This window comes from Canis lupus, chromosome 31 (assembly GCF_048164855.1).
Source record: "Canis lupus baileyi chromosome 31, mCanLup2.hap1, whole genome shotgun sequence".
Classification (NCBI taxonomy): domain Eukaryota; kingdom Metazoa; phylum Chordata; class Mammalia; order Carnivora; family Canidae; genus Canis; species Canis lupus.
This window is the reverse complement of record NC_132868.1, coordinates 13,617,447-13,637,628: the sequence shown is the minus strand read 5'-3', so window position 1 is coordinate 13,637,628 and position 20,182 is coordinate 13,617,447. Positions and strand designations below refer to the sequence as shown.

Genomic DNA, 20,182 nt, shown 5'->3' with positions numbered 1-20,182 from the left:
GGGTTCTCTCAGCTTTCTCTACTATCACTGTGGACACTTCTCACAATCTCAGTGGCTCCCACCTCAACCCAGCCATCACTCTCAATGAGACTGTGGCAGTTGTTTCCTGATAGGTCTCCCTTCCAGCTGTGGTCTCCACACTGTAGCCAGGGTGACATGTTTGGAATGTAAATCAGATAACCTCATTTCCTTCCCAAACTCTCTCCACAGTGGTTTCTCACAACACTCAGAGTAAAACAAAGCTCATCACCATGACCTATTTATTCCTGCAGCGTTTCCAATCTCAGTTGCTTTGCATCTGCTCTCCTTCACCATGCTCCCAGGTATAAAGCCTTCTCCAAGCACACCAGAACCATTCCCACCCTAGGGCCTTTGCACACATGGAAGTAACAAGCAGATCCCACAGAACAGTCTTCTGTTCCTTGTATAGTCTTCTTTGCCTGGACCATCTGCTTTATTGAGTTCTATTCTCTGTTCATTGGTTTATTGTTTGGCTCCCTCCATTGGAATGTCAGCCCCCCAGGGGCCTGACTGGGCCATGCAGTGACAGGCCAAAAGTCAGTGATTCATGAGTACTTTTGGAATAAATCAAGCCATCTCAATAGTCCAAATTTTGGGGAAAACTTAGAAAACACATTTGACTCTATGGATACACAACAAAGAAGGACCCAGATTCTTAAAAACTGGCTGTTCCTGTGCAGGTACAAGAGGTGTGGCACACCTGCAGGCTCCAAAGTCTCCAATGAGAGTGAGATTCCAGGGCTGCACCCTGACCAGGTATCCAGGACACTGCTGACTCCCTTCTGAGGTCAGCCTCTGGATCCTGGAGGAGCTGATCAGGAACAAAGCTTCCTGCTCTGGAGGCATGCCAACATTTCCAAGTTCTGTCCTGGCAGGTGCTTTGGGACCACGTGGGTTTATAAAGAAGGGCTCCTATTCCTGCAGCAGCATGGGCAGGACTCCTGCAGGGAGAGGAAGTGAGAGGAGGATGAGGCAGGGATGGTGGGGGTGGGGGGGGGGGCGGGGAGGGCTTCAGGGACTGAAGAACACCCAGGTGCCCAAGCACTGAAACAGGGCTGGAGGTTTCAGGAAGCAGAGTGGATGAGTGAGTCAAGGGATAATCAGAACAACTCAAAGAAGTCAGTGTGATGGTTAAGGGAGGGCAACCCATCCCAGCCTCCTTCAACTTGATTCATTCTGTGACCTGTGGCCAGGAGACTTTGTGCTCCAGAGCTGGTTATTTATCTGTGCACCTCAACTTTATCCCTAAATGAGCACATTTGATCTGCACTGGGTGGTATGGCAAAGTGCCCATATTTCTAGTCAGGACACAGTGCAAGGTGAGAGACCCTTGGGCGGGTCTCTCTGTTAGACATCCCCCGCCCCCCAGCGAGATTCTCCTGGTATCCCATCAGCCAATATGCTCACTTGGACGGGAAGAGAGAGCTAGTCCACTCACGCCAGTGTAAATCAGGTACAAATCTCTTTACACTGGGGAACTCAATATCGGAAGGTCTTCCCGAGCAGAAATCAGGGTCCAGAAATTGGAATCAAAATCAGCTCCCCAGCCACTGGTCTGAGAATGCAATCCCAGGTCCCGAGGCTTCTTCGAGGCTTCCTGAGAACAAAAGTAAAAGCAAACGCCCCACTACCACGCCCCCCTGCCTCGCGGGGAGGAGCCCAGCGCTCCCGGCCCCCACTACCGCCCAGGTGAGGGCACCTGCGCGCTGGTGCGCCTGCGGGAGGTGAGAGCCGCGCCTCCGCCCCGCAGTCTTCCCAGCTCGTCTGCCCCACAATGAGGGTGGAGGGGGTCTGCCCCGCCGGGAGGGGTCTGCAGGGGGAGGGGGTCCGCCCCGCGGGGAGGAGGTCTGCAGGGGGAGGGGGTCCGCCCCGCGGGGAGGAGGTCTGCAGGGGGAGGGGGTCCGCCCCGCGGGGAGGAGGTCTGCAGGGGGAGGGGGTCCGCCCCGCGGGGAGGAGGTCTGCAGGGGGAGGGGGTCCGCCCCGCGGGGAGGAGGTCTGCAGGGGGAGGGGGTCCGCCCCGCGGGGAGGAGGTCTGCAGGGGGAGGGGGTCCGCCCCGCGGGGAGGAGGTCTGCAGGGGGAGGGGCTCCCCCGGGGCGGGGGGTCTGCAGGGGGAGGCGCTCCCCCGGGGCAGGGGATCTGCAGGGGGAGGAGGTCCGCCCGGCGGGGAGGGGTCTGTCCCCCGCAGAGGAGGGGCGCTCTCCGGGGCAGGGGTCCGCCCCGCGGGGGAGGCTCCGGCGGGCGGGCGGGGCGCCGGGAGGGAGGCGCCGGGCAGTGTCCTTCACGGGAACGTTCCCTCCGAGGTGGGACAAAGGCGGCGCCAGCATGGCTCTCAGCGCGGCGCACAAAGGCTCCGGCGGCGGCAAGGTAGGGGCGGCGGGGAGGGCTCCCGAGGGCCGGCGCTGCGGGAGGGGAGTCGCTTAGAGACCAGTTTAGCGCCCCTGGGCCTCAGGCGGAGGAGCCGGGTGAGCCGGCTCTGCGTTCGCGCGGCCGAGGGGTGCAGGGGCGGGTGTGGAGGGAGCGCACCTGTAGGGGGGCTGCTGCGCCCCCGGCTTCCTCACCCGCCGCGGCCGCGGGCACCGGCCCAGGGGGCGCCGCTCACTCGGGCGGCTGGGACGCGAGCGCACGGCCGGGTTGACTTTTACGTCGGAGCTGGGTCGGCGGCGGGGAGGACGGGGCCTGGGGGACAGCAGCGTCCTTTCAGGGCGGGGAGGTGGCTAGACGCGGCTCTGGTCTCCTCGTGGGAAAGGCAGGAGAGTGTTGTCTGTCTCCTCTTCCTCCTGCGAAGCTGGATTACAGAGCTTTGGGTGTAATAACTACGCTCTGCTCCTGTTACCAGCAGCACTTTAACTTCAAGAGTTCAGTTGGTACTTTCAGGTGTCTAATTAAGAATGAAAACCTATAATTAAAAAATTAAGTTAAATGTAGTTGAAACTGTGCATAATGAATAGCTTACGACTCTGCTGCTCACCCTAACCCGAGCTGAGCTCTGGGCAGGGCTGGGAGCCCCTGGAGGAGGTTCTCCGCGTCAGGTGCAGATTTCAGAGTGCTCCTACTGAGGTCTGGCTTCCTGGAACCCGCTTGGGAGGCCCCGGGATCTCTGGGGGCGGAAGGACCTCGAGATGTCACTCTTTGGTCTCCGTGAAAATACACTCAGACTCTGAGATCCTGTACAGCAACAGGTTTCCATCCACGGTGGGATGGTATCTGTGTTGGCTGCGCTGGGCGTCTGACACTGAGGTAATAAACCCACTTCTGATTCTGAGGCAGCACTACATTTTAACCTCACTGTGCTTTAGGGGACAAGTGGGTGGCCAGGTGGGCCCGGAGAGGACAGCCCTGAGCTTTCTAGTGGGCGGCTGGCCCTGGGTACCAGCCAACCTGTGATTGTCAGGACAGCCTTCATCATTCTATGCCATTTGTGTGGGCCTGGTCTGAAATGGCCTTTGTGAACCATGGGCCTTTGTGTCTGTGGCAATCCTGGGTGGTCTCCAGTGAATGCTATATTACTTGTGAAGCATCCCAAAAATGCCTGTCTAAGGAAATAAAATCGGCCCTGAATTTGCCCCGAGGCTCTCTGAGGTGTGTATTCACTGGTTGTATCATCCAACCAAACACAGGAAACCCCAGATTCCCAGATCTCAGCGTTTTTGGTGAGAATAATTCAAGCCCAGTTCACATGCCACCACTTCCCTCCTTCCTCAGAACCTGCTGGTTACCCATTTCACAGCCAAGAAGCAGCCCTGAAGCAGTGGTTTGTCCACGCAGCTGTGCCCTGCAGCAGTGAAGCCCTACTCAGGATCAGTCAGTTCTGGCAGCCTCCTCTCCTCTATCCCTCCATCCGTCTATCCCAGGTGCTCACTGATCCAGCAGATAAGAGTGAGCCCAGGTGGGTCTGACCTAAGGGCCCAACTGACACTCCTGAGAAGGTGGGGGGCAGAGGCGTGGGCGGAGAGGTGGCATATCCTGTCCTGTATGTGTTGATCCTAAGGCACCTTGAGAATCTGCAGTCCTATGATAAGAAGGCATCCTGCCACAGCCATCTACCCTACAAGGGCTGTGGACGGTAGGTGCCCGTGGCATGAGAAAGAGGCTCTGGACCCTGACGTGGAGCCTGGGGGACAGACCTGGGATCTTGGAAATTTGATGTGCACCCACATCTACCCTCTATTAGCTGTGGCCCTTTGGCTTTATAGTTCAGCCTCTCTGAGCTTCAGTCTGTTCATTTATGGGAATAAGACATGGCCTTCCTACCTCAGAGTACCATATGGGTTCACTTTAAAGACGGATGTGTAGACGCTTCCTGGAAGGTAACCTGGCTCATCATTCAGTGCCCCTAAATTGAAGACTTCTGTACTGAGAGCTAGAATGCCTTGCCAGGTGTTTCTAGGCTCCTCAGTTCACAGCTAGGCCGAAATTCTTAGAGAGCTTTCAGATACTGTCAGACGAGTGTCTGACCTTACAGAATTTTCCCCAACATTGAGAAAATCATACCGTGCAAAAGATACTTTGTGGTAAATTTCTTTTACATGACTTTAAGACATCTTATGTTTCTACGACCTGAAAACAGGGATTAAATCTAATGCCTACAGCAATCTGGGACATGAATTAATTTGAAGTTCTGCACCAGAGTTGTTCAGGTCACTGAGGTAGGAAGTATGTGCACTTCCCCCAAAGAAATACCACCTGTCTGCAGCTCCCCAACCGAGAGACCCCCAACCCTGCTACGCATCATCCTCAGAAAGCTCCCCTGGTCATCCTGCCTGGACCTCCTCTACAACCACACACCCGCAACCCATTTCCTGCTTGGCTTTGCCATGAGAGGGCTTCCATGGGAGAGTCTGAGCCAGTATCACCTCGTGCTTGATCTTTGCCGAATGCCTGTCTTCTCTAGTGCTTATAACTTAGTACATGGCATAACTCGGCAAATACTTGTCACATGATGGTTACCCTCCCCCTCTTTCAAAACTCATTTTCATTCCCCTGCCCAGCCCTGACCTTCTGTGGGCCTCACAGATGCAGTGCCTGCCCTGTGGGATGCCGGTCTACTGCTTCCCACCTGATCCAAGCTGACATCACTGCCTGTGACTTTCAAGAACAAAAACAACATCCTCAGATGGGAGCAGTTGGATTACAGTTGCATCTGGGAAACCTTGTTCATCTACGTGTGATATAGTTAAAGCAGGTCCAAGACAGTTATAGGGAAAGGCTTGACCAGATCCCGTGTGAGGTAGTGAAGGTGCTGTGTATGTGTGTGTCTTGGGGTGGGGACAGTGGTGCACAGAGCAGAAGAGATGCCTGAATTAACTTTAAATGAATGGAAAGGACAGGCTGGAGAAGGTTGACCCATCCCTTCACTGCCCAGTTGGGGAATCATAAGGTGCTTTTGCCTGCAGAGTGAAGAATGCGGAGGGACTCTGGGATCTCTTTGGCTCTGTCTCTTGCTAGGATGAGACATAGGCACCATGGCTGAGGGTTCATTGGTTGGGGATGCATGCTCTGCAGCCAGAGTTCCAATCCTGGTTTCCCCACTGAGTGAGTGGGCAGACAAGCCCACAGAATAGGGATGATAATGCTATAATAATGTGCTTAAAACAGTGTCTGGTTAGGGGCGCCTGGGTGGCTCAGTCAGTGAAGCGTCTGCCTTCAACTCAGGTCATGATCCAGGTTCTGGGATCCAGCCCCGAGTCAGGCTCCCCTCTCAGCAAGAAGCCTGCTTGTCCCTCTCCCTCTGTTCCTCCCTCACCCCTCACCCGCACTTGTGCTCGCTCATGCTCTCTCTCTTTCCCTCAAATAAAAAAGTCTTTTAAAAGGAAGCATCTGGGATATAGTAAGTGCTCAATAAATGTTAGCTATTACTTTGTGATTCTATGACAGAGAGGGAGAAAGGTTTTCCTGCAAGTAAGAGATAAAAAGGATTGAGGTTTTTTGTTTTGTTTTGTTGGCTTTTTTCCCCAAATCACTTAAGGAAAAATATCCAGTGAAGTTATCTTCAGGGTATTTTGGCGCCAGGAAGAGGAGTTACAATTATAATTATATACAAATCACTTAAGGAAAAATATCCAGTGAAGTTATCTTCAGGGTATTTTGGCACCAGGAAGAGGAATTACAATTATAATTATATACTGTTTTAACAATATAATTGGGTATTTTTTAAAGAAATTTTTGTAGAAGTGCCAAATCAATAGGCCACGGACTCCACTTGAGTTCAAGGGTTCCATAGCTTTCCTTATGGATTATTCAGAGAGACTAAAGAACACATCATTGGGATTCAGTCAGCCTAGAGCACCGCACTAGGTAACAGAGTGAGCATTTAGTTCTCAAACTGATATTTGTGTGTTCAGAGACTGTGACCTTCAGAGACCCAACCCAGCGATGGGGTCAGAATATAACCTCTCCTGAAACCACATGGGAGAGCTGGGAGGGTAGGGCAAGAGTAGCAAATGAGGGAAACAGATACTAGCACAGTTTCTGAAAAGTTCTGGAACCTTTTTTTTTTTTTAAGATTTATTCCTTTTTTTGAGAGAGCGAGAAAGAGCATGAGAGCACAAGCAGAAGTGGAGAATCTCCAGCAGACTACTCGTGGGGCACAGAGCCTGAGGTGGGGCTCAATCCCACAACCTTGAGACCATGACCCAAACCAAAACCAAGAGTCAGATACTTAGACTGAGCCACCCAGGCACCCCTGGAACTAATTTTTTAAATAGTATTTTTAGATGAAATTCACATAGCATAAACAGTTTCTTTTTTTTCTTTTTTTTTTTTAAGTTTCTTTTAAAAAAAAAGATTTTATTTATATATTCATGAGAGACACAGAGAGAAGGTAGATAAGAAGCAGACTCCCCGTGGGGAGCCTGATGCAGGACTCGATCCGAGGACCCCAGGATCACGGCCACAGCCGAAGGCAGATGCTCAACCACCGAGCCACCCAGGCACCCCTACAATAAACGGTTTCAAAGCAAACATTTCAGTGGCATTTAATACATTCCCAGTGTTGTGCAGCCACTACCTCTGCCTAGTTCCAAAACATCTCTTTTACCCTGAAATAAAGCCCCACATTCATGTAACAGTTCCTCCCCATTCCACCCTCTGCCAGCCCCTGGAACCACTAGTGTGCCCTCTGTCTCAATGGATTTACGGACTCTGAATATTCCACATAAATGGAACCATACTGTGTGTGACTTCCTTGTTGTATTGAAATATATATAACATACACTTTATACATACAAACCAAACATCATCACAACCCCTTCTGTCCTGTGACTCTGAAACTCTGTCACTATTAAACAGTGACTCCTATTCTCCCCCCAACCCCCAGCCTCTAGCTGCCAACATTTTACATTCTGTCCTCATGGTTGTGACTGTGCTAAGGACCTCATATAGTTAGAATTGTGTAGTATTTGTCCTTTTGTGATTGGCTTATTTAACTTAACATAAAGTCCTTAAGACTTTATCCGTGTTGTAGCATATGTCAGAAATTTCTTCCTTTTTAAGGCCGAATATTATTCCATTGTATGGATATAGTACAATTTGTGTTTCCATTTATCTGTTGATGGACATTTATACTGTTTCTGTCTTTTGGCTTTTGCAAATAGTGCTGCTGTGAGCATGTGTTTACAAGTTTTAATGTGTACAATATTTTCATTTCTTTGAGTACATACCTAGGGGAAGAATTTCATGTTCATGTGGTAAATCTATGTTTAACTCTTTGAAAAACCACCAAATTGTTTTGTTCCATCTGTTGGTTGTCCTTTTACTTTCTTGATAGTGTATAGTGCACAAGATTTTTATTTATTTATTTATTTATTTATTTTAAGATTTTTATTTTTAATAAAGTTCAATTTATATATTTTTTTCTTTTGTTGTTCATGCTTTTGCTATCATATCTGAGAAACCATTGCCATCTGCAAGATCATGAAGATTTCCCTTTATGTTTTCTTCTAAGAGTTTTATTATATTAGTTCTTTATTATATTATTCAGTTCGTTGATCCAATTTAGTTAATTTTTGTGTATGGTGTGAGACAGGGAGCCAATTTTATTTTTTGTATAGGGATATCCACTTTTTCCAGCACCATTGTTGAAGAAATTATTTTTCTTTATTGAATAGTCTTGGAACCCGAGTTGAAAGCCAATTGACTGTAGTTGTTTAGGTTTATTTCTGGATCTTTAATCCTTTCTTGTTGGTCTGTGTATCTGTCTTTATGACAGAATCACACTGCTTTGACTACTGCAGCTTTGTAGTGGGTTTTGAAATCAGGAACTTTGAGTCCTCCAATTTTGTTCTGTTCATTCAGGATTGTTTTGGCTGTTCAGGGCCCATCGCAATTCCATATGAATTTGAGGATTGTCTTTTCCATTTCTGGAAAAAAAAAGCCATTGCAATTTTGAGAGAGCTTGCATTGAGTTTGTAGATTACTTTAGAATAATATTGACATCTTAATGTTAAGTTTTCCAAACTGTAAACCTAGGATGTTTTTTTCATTTATTTAGGTGTCTGTAATTTCTCCCAGCAGTGTTTTGTAGTTTTCTGTGTTCATCTTTCATTTCCTTTGTTATATGTATCCTAGGTAACACTCACCACTGTTATTCAACATAGTACTTGAAGTTCTAGCCACAGCAGTCAGAGAACATAAAGAAATAAAAGGCATCCAAACTGGTAAGGACTATGTAAAACTCTCATTATTTGCAGAAGACCTGATACTATATATAGTAACCATAAAGACTCCACCAAAAAATGACTACTACTGATAAATGAATTCAGTAAGGTCGCAGGATACAAAATCAATGTATAGAAATGTGTTGCACTTTTATACACTAATAATGAAGCAGCAGAAAGGGTGGCTCAGCGGTTGAGCGTTCTGCCTTCAGCTCAGGTCATGATCCTAGAGTCCTGGGATTGAGTCCTGCATCAGGCTCCCTGCATGGAGCCTGCTTCTCCCTCTGCCTGTCTCTGCTTCTCTCTCTCTCTCTCTCTCTCTCTCTCTGTGTGTGTCTCATAAATTAAAAAAAAAAAAAATCTTTAAAAAAGGTGAAATTAAGAAAATAATCCCATTTGCAATTGCACCAAAAATAAAATACCTAGGAATTCACTTAATCAAAGAGGTGAAAGACCTGTATTCTGAAAACTATCAAACACTGATGAAAGAAATTGAAGGTGATACAAAGAAATGGAAAGACATCCTTTGCTCATGGATTGGAAGAATAAATATTGTAAAATGTCTATACTACCCAAAGCGATCTACAGATTTAATGCAATCCTTATCAGAATACCAACAGCATTTTTCACAGAATTAGAATAAACAATCCTAAAATTTGAATGGAACCACAAAGAACTGAGTAGCCAAAGCAATGTTGAAAAAAAAAATTCAGGGAAATCATAATTCTAGATTTCAAGTTATATTACAAAGCAGTAGTAACTATGGTACTGGCGTACAAATGGATACATAGGTCAGTGGAATGGAACAGAAAACCCAGAAATAAGCCCACAATAATATGGTCAATTAATCTTCAACAAAGAAGGAATGAATATCCAATGGGAAAAAGACCATCTCTTCAACAACTGGTGTTGAGAAAACTGGAGAGCAACATGCAAAAGAATGAAACTGGACCACTTTCTTACACCATACACAAAAATAAACTCAGAATGGATGAGAGACCTAGATGTGAGACCTGAAACCATAAAAATTCTAGAAAAGAGCACAGTCTGTAATTTCTCTGTTCTACCATAACAACCTGTTTCTAGATGTGTCTGCTGAGGCAAGGGAAATAAAACCAAAAATAAACTATTGGGACTCCATCAAAATAAGAAGTTTCTGTGTAGCAAAGGAAACAATCCGCAAAACTGAAAGGTAACCTGCAGAATGGGAGAAAATACTTGCAAATGTCATATGCAACAAAGGGCTAGTACTCAAAATACATAAGGAAGTTATACAGCTCAACACCCAAAAAACAAATAATCTGATTACAATGGGCAGAAGACACGAACAGACGTGTCTACAAAGAAGATATCCAGATGGCAAACAAACACGTGAAAAGATGCTCAACATCATTCATCATCAGAGAAATGCAGACCAGAACCACAATGAGATCCCACCTCACACTTGCCAGGAGGGCTGAGATCAATAACATAAGAAACAACAAGTATTGGCAAGGATGTGAGAAAGGGGAGCCTTTATGCATTGATGGTGGGAGTGCAAACTGGTGCAGCTACTCTGAAAAACACTATGGAGGTTCCTCAAAAAACTAAAAATAGAACTACCCTACAATCCAGTAATTGCAATACTGGATATTTACCCACCAAAGTGAGAATGTTAATTCAAAGGGAGACAAGCACCGCTCTGTTTATTGCAGTATCATTTACAATAACCAAACTATGGAAGCAGCCCAAATGTCCATCATTTGAGGAATGGATAAAGTAGAGGTGACATATATATATATATACAATGGAATATTATTCAGCCATAGAAGAAAATGAAATCTTGCCATTTGCAGTGACAAGGAGCCATGGAATGAGCAATGCAGTGGAAGGAGCTAGAGAGAATAACACTAGGAAAAATAAATCAGTTAGAGAAACACAAATACCATGTGATTTCACTCATATATGGAACTTAAGAAACAACAAATGAGCAAAGGGAAAAAAAAAAGAGAGCAAGACAAACCATCAACAAATTGATGGCTGCCAGAGAGGAAGTGGATGGGGAGTGCATGGGGAGATGGAGGAGGTAGAGAATAGGGATTAAAGACTTTTCATTAAAAAAAAAAAAAAAAGACTTTTCATGATGAAAAATAAATAATAAAAAGAATGAATCTTAGGTATTTTATTCCTTCTGGATGCTGTTATATAATAGAATTATTAATTTCCTTTTTGGATTGTTCATTACTAATATATAGAAACACAACTGATTTTGCCTGTTACTCTTGTACCCTGAAGTTTTGCTGAACTCATCTATTAGCCCTAGGTAGCTTTTTCTGGATTTGCTACATATAAGATCATGTCATTGACAAATAGAGATCATTTTACTTCTTTATTTCTAATTTGCATTCCTTTAATTTCTTTTTCTTGACTAACTGCTCTGGCTAGAACTTCTAGGGCAGAATTGTATAGCAGTGGAGAAAGGGGGCAGCCTTGCCTTGATTTTGATCTTAAGGGAAAAGCTTTTAGTCTTTCACCATTAAGTATGAAGTTAGCTGTAGATTTTTATAAGTGCCATTTATCATGTTGAGAAAAGTCTTCTCTATTCCTAGTTTTCTAGATGCTTTGATCATGAAAGGATATTGGATGTTGTCATATGCTTTTTCTGTATTATTTGAGATGATCATGGGCTTTTTCCTTTGCTTTATTAATGTCATGTTTTACACTGATTAACTGTTGCATTCCTGGGATAAATTCCACTTGGTCATGGTGAATAATCCTTTAAATAATGCTGTTAAATTTAGTTTTCTAGTATTTGTTTTGAGGATTTGGAATGAGTTTTATAACTCTGCTTTTATTTATTTTTTTAAAAGATTTATTTATTTATTCATTCATTCATTCATTCATTCATGAGAAACACAGAGAGAGAGAGGCAGAGACACAGGCAGAGGGAGAAGCAGGCTCCATGCAGAGAGTCTGATATGGGACTTGATCCCGGGTCTCCAGGATCAGGCCCTGGGCCGAAGGCAGCACTAAACTGCTGAGCCACCTGGGCTACCCTATAACTCTGCTTTTAAATGTCATTATATTGTACAAGAATGTAACTTTTAAAAATGTAACTTAAGAATCTTAAGACTGTAACTTTTACAATTAGAAATGACCTTTTTAAGAAAAAAGTTTGTATTTAAGGTAAAAATACAAAATTGGTAGGAAATCGGCAGAAATTTAAATCTAATTTTTAAGACTTCAAAATGTAGCTAACTAGCTGACTAGAGAAAAATAGTCAATAGAAGGTCTGTGTGAGGTTAGTTCATATAAAACGTTTCAGTAGTGCCTGACACTAGAACCCATGTGTCAGTGTCCCTCATGTTGTCATTGTAGGATGTATAATTAAGCATACAAAAGGTGCTCTTTTCCCCTCCTGTAACATTATTCCCCCCACCAACCATTACCGTTTTCTTGTCTAACAGCCCCTGCTAGGCTATGAACCCAAGACATTAATCTTCATATCCTTCATGGTGCTTAGCGCACAGTAGGTATTCAGTGAATGCACTTTGGTGTTTAGTGTGTAGAGAACAGTGGATGCCTCTGTGAGCAGCTTCTAATAAGAAAGAGCGCAGACAAGGAGGGAGGAGACAGGAGAAACAAAGGATTGATTCATTAGGACCAATGGCTGGCCATATCACTTATTGTCCAAATTGGAACACTTTGAGGGAGAAAAGAGAGGTAATGCCAGGACCACAGGTGAAAACTCCCATTGTCTGGGAAGCCCCTGATGGGGTCACCAGCCTGACTTAGGTGTCACTGACTCCTGGAGACAGTGGTCTAAACAACAGGGGTAGGTCCCTGCTGTGGATGGAGGATGCTCGTAGACTGGGGGTGGGGGTGGGGTGCTGTAAGTCCCACTGAGTACTTCCAAGCCAGACTGTGCAGACGTGCAGACTACACAGCCCCCAGTGAGCCACTAGCATTGTCGTGTGGAACCCACTGGTGCCTACAGAGCAGGCATGGATACACCCTGTCCTCATGCACTGGCCCCCTGGTGAGGGCTTTGCCAGCTCCAGGCTCCTGTGCACTGAGCCAGGCCACTGCCAACAGTCATGCCTCTTGTCAGTGTATTCCCGGAGCGCACCTCTGCCTCCTTCCCTCTGTCCTGTGTTTGTCCTTTGTGCTCCAAGGTCTCCCTCCATTCTGGATTCCTGAGAGTCAGTAAGCCACCCACTGGACCCATTCTAGGTGTGGTTGGGCTCCAGGCTCCAGCCTCATCCTTAGACCCAAGATCCACAACTGTCCCGTCCAGTGTGCCTTCCTCTGATGCTCTCTTGAGCCCACGTTTGAACCTCAGGGACCTGTTCACGTTGCATACAACCAGCTCAGCCGTGACTTTCTGAGGCAGGGCGACTGTGAAAAGCATGATTTAGCACTCCAAGCACATTTGTCATGAGTTTCTCATTAGAATAACATTTTGTTGTTCTCATGATGTACACAGAGTTTGCATTTTTCCCCAAAATACCTTAAATTGTGCTTAATGAAACTGCCGCGTGCATCTGCCTTCCTGCATTCCAGCACAGCCTCATCAGATGTCCCTTGGAGCCTTCCTAGCCAGAACTTCTGCAAACTTGAAGGCTTCACCCCAGCCTCTTCTGGGAGAGACAAAGGTGCTTCCACCTAGACCCAGCACCTATTCCCAAACAATCTAAAGCAGTGTCGGCCATCAGCCCCTGTCCCGCTCAGTCTAAGATTGTCTAAATCACCAAGTCCTTTAGGAAAAGTACAGGAATCGTTTGTCACTTAAAAGTGTATGTGTGGTTTTCCATTAACACCACATTGGAGCCCTCTCACCTTAATGGCTAAAATGAGATGAAGATCTGGGCACCAGCGAGCTTCAAGCCACCTTCAGCCTGAGAAACACTGACGTCTGAGGGGGACTTTTCTAGCATGTCTGTGCCTCACTCAGGCTGATTCCTGACTCTGGTCACAGCTGAGGCTGAGCCCTCTCACAGGATGCTCCAGAGAGATGTTAGGGTAGCGTCTCTCACCTAGTGGTGCAGGTGCACAGCCTATCACTCCCACCTACCCGGTTTGCGCCTCTCCTCTGTTATCTGTGGTGGGATGTATCTGAAAGTATAGAGGACATGTGTCGTCGGTGACACAGGTGGAGGCTGCTGTCAGGTGTACAACTCAGAAAACTAGTTTCAGCCCTCCCTCAAGAATAGTAGTTGTTTCTCTGCTGGACCTGTGTGGTAAAAAGTGGGGGAGGTCAGACAAAGGCTGGCAAAGCGGCTGGACTCAGACAACAGGGAACTCACCGTGCTCTTCTGAATGGCTTGTTTGACTCAATTTCACAGTGAATAACATTAGACAACACAAACCTTAGAGGGAATAGATGAGGTTTCCTCTCTATACGTGAAGAGCCACGCATCTGGTTGAGCAGACACATTTCAAGAGCACTTTTTTTTCCTACCGAAGGATTTTCCAGGTACATTAGGTGGGGAGAAATGCCTATTGTCACTCATTCCCCTAAAAAACTACAAGTAGGAGTTAGGGTTGTGTGCCTGTGCCTCGTGGCTCACTTGTGCTCTGCAGCAGACCGGGGCTCCACGCAGGACCCGGTGGGACAGTTAGGTTTGGTGGCATTAGGACTTGGGCTGGACATTTTCAGGTTGGCACAACCTTTTCTGGTCTTGCCACACTGTGTGTGAGGAGTGAACAACACGCTTTTCCACCTGAAAGCACGTTTCAGCATGAAGAAACCAATCTGCGCTGATTGGTCAACGTCCCTCTTGCACATTGGTTATTAATCACCTTCAGAGAACTAAATTCAGCCAAAATGTCTCAAAAGCCAACATTTCACTGTCAGTTTCTATTAAAAAAATGAGCTTTGAAGTTTTTCTAAGAACTTGTGGAATGGTGTTACCTTTATGGAATAATTGATGAATTACATTTCTGTTTTACAAATGAAGAAACCGGATGTACAGAAATATGGGTGCCCTTGGGCGGTGGTGCCACAGCCAGCGTAGAACCCTGGGTGACATTTACAGAACCCCCCTGACCCTGTTCTCACGTTGGGCCCCGGGACGCAGCTCACTGCCTCTTCGCTGGCCCCTGCACATAGGCCCCTCCAGCCCCTCCTGGGGGCTGTCTTATCCTGCCAGCCCTGCCTCCCTCCTGCCTGACCTCCCTTCTGCTGCTCTGGGAGGGTCTCTTCCCCTCTCTGCTGAGGGCAGGACTGCATCGCAGGGGAGCAGCAGAGTGGAGTCACTTCCTGGCCGCTGCTGGCATGAGGGGCTCCGAGCCAGGGCGAGCCTTGGTGTGCGACCTTGTGTCTGCAGCTGCTTCTGCCCTGGTAACAGCCAAGTGAGCATGTGACCCCCAGCCTGTGCTGTGCTTGAGCTTCCCGGGTACATAACCACCTGACACGTGCTGGCACGAAAGGTGCATTCCAAGACCTCCAAAGCTCCCAAGGGAAGGAGTTCCCTCATTGTATGTGAGGCTATTAAATGCAAAAAAGGATAATGAGAACTTAAAATGATGGCTTTTAGACATTTTTCAAGCACTTGACCATGAGTAGAAGTTAGTAACACTGGCTGCCCCCTCAGCTGCAGGCTGAGATCTTTGCCCACCTCAATGCACATGTAGAATAAAGCTGCACCTGAACAATTAGTGGGAACTTGAGTGTTGAATCCAAAAATGGTGGTGTCACAAAAGCCCTCAGTCCTGTGGCACCTTCATCCAGAAACGTCCCTGTGCTGGAGCCGAGATCCATCCCCAGCACACAGCAAAGGAGAGTGGAGGCTTCCCTTTGTCCACCCACTCATGTCCCTTGGCTTGCAGGACTTCCTTCCTTGAGGTAGGGTCAACAGAGTTTCTTGAAGGGCCAGATGGTACGCCCAGAGGCTTCGAATGACTGTCCGGTCTCAGTCCCATGCTCAGCCCTGCGTTTGTGGCACAGAAGCAGCCACAAGCAGTATGTAGAACAGGGCTGGCCGAGTTCCAATGCGACTTTATTTGTGGGCACCCAAAATGTGAGTGTCATATAATTTCCACAGTCTGAACTTGTATTCTTCTTTCGTTTTTTTTCCAACCACTGGAGTCGTGCTTTGCTGACCCCTGAGTGTTACATAGAGACCAGAAGGTAGACAGAGGAGCTGGGCTGACCCCAGGATGCCCCCACACCTCCAGGTGAAATCCTGGGTGCTCCTACTGGTGCTTAGAGGCTAAAGAGGTAGCTTTTCCTAAGAAAGCCGGGTGGAAGATTCTGAGTGTGTCTGGTAGACAGAGCATCTACCAGAAGACAAAACCTCTTCGGGTTGCCCGGGTGGTGGCTCAGCCCTCAGTCCTCACAGCCACCTGATAGCTCTTGCCCCACGTCGGGCGAGGAATGTGTGGCCCCAAGTAGAGTGAGCGGGGAGCACGGGCTGGCACCCCTGTGTCCCAGGCAGGGACCTGGAGGCCCACCCAGTGGCCCCCACTGATGACTCAAAGGGCAGGGGAGGGAGCTCTGGATTCTTCCTTCAGAACAGCCTTTCAGCAGCCGCACTGTTCATCCCTGTGTCCCAAGCTCTTACACGGCTTGTCTGGGAAGCTGGGACGAGCGGGAGAACATACAACAAGTTTTTTTTTTTTTTTCTAATTTGAATTTTTTTTTAATTTATTTTTTATTGGTGTTCAATTTACTAACATACAGAATAACCCCCAGAGCCCGTCACCCATTCACTCCCACCCCCCGCCCTCTTCCCCTTCTACCACCCCTAGTTCGTTTCCCAGAGTTAGCAGTCTTTACATTCTGTCTCCCTTTCTGATATTTCCCACACATTTCTTCTCCCTTCCCTTATATTCCCTTTCACTATTATTTATATTCCCCAAATGACTGAGAACATATAATGTTTGTCCTTCTCTGATTGACTTGCTTCACTCAGCATAATACCCTCCAGTTCCATCCACGTTGAAGCAAATGGTGGGTATTTGTCATTTCTAATGGCTGAGGAATATTCCATTGTACACATAAACCACATCTTTATCCATTCATCTTTCGATGGACACCGAGGCTCCTTCCACAGTTTGGCTATTGTGGACATTGCTGCTAGAAACATCGGGGTGCAGGTGTCCCGGCGTTTCATTGCATCTGTAACTTTGGGGTAAATCCCCAACAGTGCAATTGCTGGGTCGTAGGGCAGGTCTATTTTTAACTGTTTGAGGAACCTCCACACAGTTTTCCAGAGTGGCTGTACCAGTTCACATTCCCACCAACAAGTTTTAAAAAGAACGTGGTGGAGCACAAGCTGCCTGGCAAGTCCTTGCCCCAGTGGATCGGACATCTGAGGGGGAGGAAAGGCAGGAGGTGGCACCACAGCCACAACCCACACAGAGGCTTGGGGGAGGCTGTGCTGGCAGGACCCCTGCACGCTTCTGAGCGCAGAATGACAAACGGGTGCTGTCCGGACACTCCGCAGCAGAGACTTATCTTAAGGGTTTTCACTGGTCGGGACCCCTCGGCCCCCATTGTCCCCGGAACGTGGACACCCCTTTAGAACTTCTGAAGTCAAGTGACCGTGTGTTTTGCGTTGGGTCAGTCGTGTGTACATTCAGAGAAGACATTTTCCAGGCTGTGTTGGAACAGCTGTGTTCTGGGTGTCCCTCTTCGGCCGGGTGTGTGGGTGCAGCACCAAAGCCTGAGCCCTCAAATAGCTACTTTGCTTGGCATTCTCTGGATTTTCATTTCTCCCTGAAAACTGGAGAATGTTGGCACCCAGGCAAAGCAAAGGCTATGGATGATGAAGCTCAGAGCTGAGATGCTTCTGGAACACTCTCAGCCTGGAACATTCCCGGAGATGCAGTGGAGACTGAGATAGGCCGAATGCACCACCCATCCCGGGGCCACCAAGCCGGCAGAGTGGAGATGTTTCTGCTCCATCCCCATCCCTTGGGGCCTGGTGTCCCCAGGAGGCCGCTGAGGACCAGCTCCAGCTCAGGATGCACTACAGCTAAGTCCCTCCAGGTGTGTCACCAGACACTTGTCCAGGAGGGCCCCTGGATAGAGGCGGCCACCCCCACCAAAGTGTGCGCGGGGGCTGCCTGGAGAGGGGCAGGGCCGGTCAGGGTGTGCAGGTTATGCTGCGTAACCAACGACCCCCACGTCTCAGTGGTCAGCACGGTGATGATCTGCTCATGCTACACGCCTACCATGGTCACCACGTCAGTTTTACCCTGTGGTCCAGCCTCATGGAACAGCGACTCTGGGATGGTCCCCAACTTGTGGGAGAGGGAAAGGTACCGTGTTGGAGCACGAGCTGGCTCGCAGAGCCTCTGTCAGAACCCGTACGTATCTGCCACTGTCGCCATCTTGTTGTCACATGGCCGTGCCTGCCGCCAATGGACTGGGACTTGCCATCCCCCAGGGAGGCCGGGATTCCGTGAACGGCAGCCCACCACAGAAGGGTAGCTCTGTTTTATGTCAACTCGGTACTTTGCTGGGATGCAGACAGGTGTTTCCTCTGTCCAGCATCATGAAGAACAAGTGTCCCTCACAGGGATCTTTCCCCATAAACGAAGTGTGGTTTTAGAGCCCAAACGATTTGTGCCAAACATTCCCCATCTGTCTCCTCTAAAGATCCTGCAGACACATTTCGTGATGTAGCACAGCTCCATGAATGCAGCGGGGCAGGCCACCTGACGTACAGGCCAGAAGCAGACTCCAGTTTTGGAGACACAGAATCAGAGGACAGCCAAGTGCTGAGTGAGCGGTTCCAAGCTTCAAAAAAGGCTCACCAGGGTTAGGAAGGCCAAGGAGTGTCTGTAGAAGGGTGAGGTGAGCTGCAGTGGCCCAGGGGTCAGAGCCTGGGGAGCACTGGTCCAGGAGAGAAGCCCCAGCCCTCGGGTGGCAGACAGCTGCCTGGGCTCAGGAAGGGCCCAGAAGTGAGTGGAGAGTCAGCCACATGGAAATGCTGACCCACATGGAGGTATACACAGACCAGGTGTAGACGGGCTAGATGCAGACCGGCTGGCACATCAGCAGAGCAGAGGAGGCGAGGCTTTCTAGACAGGATTTCTTTGATTCAAAGGTGGTTCCTGGGTCTGTGTGCACAGGAAACCAGAGATAGCCATCAGCACCCTTCAGGAAGGAGGGCCCTTATTAACAGGGCCTGAGTGGCTGTAAGCAGGTCGGCTGCTGAGAGCTAGCCTCCTGGGGAGTGTGGGTTTCACACCGGCCCACACAGGGCTGAGAAAGTGGCTATTGATGGAAAGTGGGACAGGGATAGGCCTGACGTGGGCCTCCAGCCCCGGGGCCCCTGTTTGGAGGGGCTGTAGGAACAACTCTGGAGTCCCGCAGGGGGTGCCTGCTGCCACTTGTACCTCCTGACTTAGTTTATGAAAGCTAGCCAGAGGCAACGCCACAGTGGTAGGTTTAAAGGCCACCCTGACTTTCTGGGTAGAAGTGCCTGGGTGAGGGGCACCCCTGTGTCCCCCTCTGCAGAGTCCCGTCCCAGGCTGCAGTATCTGGGGTATCCCCGGGACCTGGTCATGGGGCTTCAGGACAAGATGAGCTCTCAGACCAGATGAGGGGCCTGAGCGACCACCACCCCACCCCAGCCACCCACCCCAGCCTTGCCAAAGGTGGACAGGGAGGATGGTGCTGCCTTAGCACAGCTGCTCAGTCATTTCCTGACCCCACCTGAGACCTCATGCCGAGTATCTTGTGTTCCTGTCCTCTTGCACCTGCCCCACTGTCCTCAGGGTGTAGGGGCCCAAACGTAGAGGGATCACCCACAAGGTTGGGCAGTGGGCCCCTGTATCATTGGGAGTGGCTCCAGGGAAGTTGTCTCTGCAGGGGCTGTGCTGGAGCCTTTGATGTTCTAGCACCTTCTATCCCATGAGGGGGTTGACCACCAGCTCATGACTACGCCGGGAGAGCAGGGTGAGAGTCTCGGAGCCCCATTTGTGCGCTGCCTGCTTGGGGATCTGGCTACCTAGCAGGCTCTCGTCTTGGGGCGCCCTTCTCTAGGAGACAGGAGTGGTACCTGCAGGGTGCCTCTGCAGACGCTCCGGTCTTCCTGATATCCAGGTCCACCCAGCCTGCCGACAGCCCCTCCCACAACTCTGTGGCTCTGCCTTCAACCCTCTTTAGGGATGTTGTACTTGAGTGAAAGTGTAAGCCTCCATGATCAGTCTTTGCCAGGCCAGCCTTGGCCCAGTGCCTCCAGCCTGCTGGGCCCTGGACGGGGCGCCCCTGCTGTGTCCTTGCCCTGTTCATCAGCTGGCCTTGTCCTTCAGCTCAGCACCAGGTGAGAAGAAATCACCTTTGTTTTGACATTTAGCATGTGACCTGTCCCCTGGGAGGAAGAAGCAGGCCGTTTGCAGCTGATGCACAGTTTAGAACCAAACATCCAAGCATTTTTCTGACGTCCCTGAGACTGGCCCCCCCAGGATGGGCACCGAAAGGCCTGTGAACCCCTAGCCTCTGTCTTCTCATCTGCAGTACATGTGAGGCCTGGAGGGCTGCAGGGAGAGCCCGTGCGCTGCGGCTGGGTCA

At 48.8% G+C, this 20,182-nt stretch overlaps 1 protein-coding gene across 1 annotated transcript in view; it reads left to right on the top strand.

Moving 5' to 3' along the window:
- The first annotated feature begins 2,274 nt into the window (after window positions 1-2,274).
- Window positions 2,275-20,182, top strand: part of PLEKHG4B (pleckstrin homology and RhoGEF domain containing G4B) — a 70,511-nt gene continuing 52,603 nt past the window's right edge. Inside the window, exon 1 of the mRNA XM_072807436.1 lies at window positions 2,275-2,386. Coding sequence (XP_072663537.1) covers window positions 2,345-2,386 — 42 coding nt within the window. The 5' untranslated portion in view covers window positions 2,275-2,344. The remainder of the gene's footprint in view (window positions 2,387-20,182) is intronic.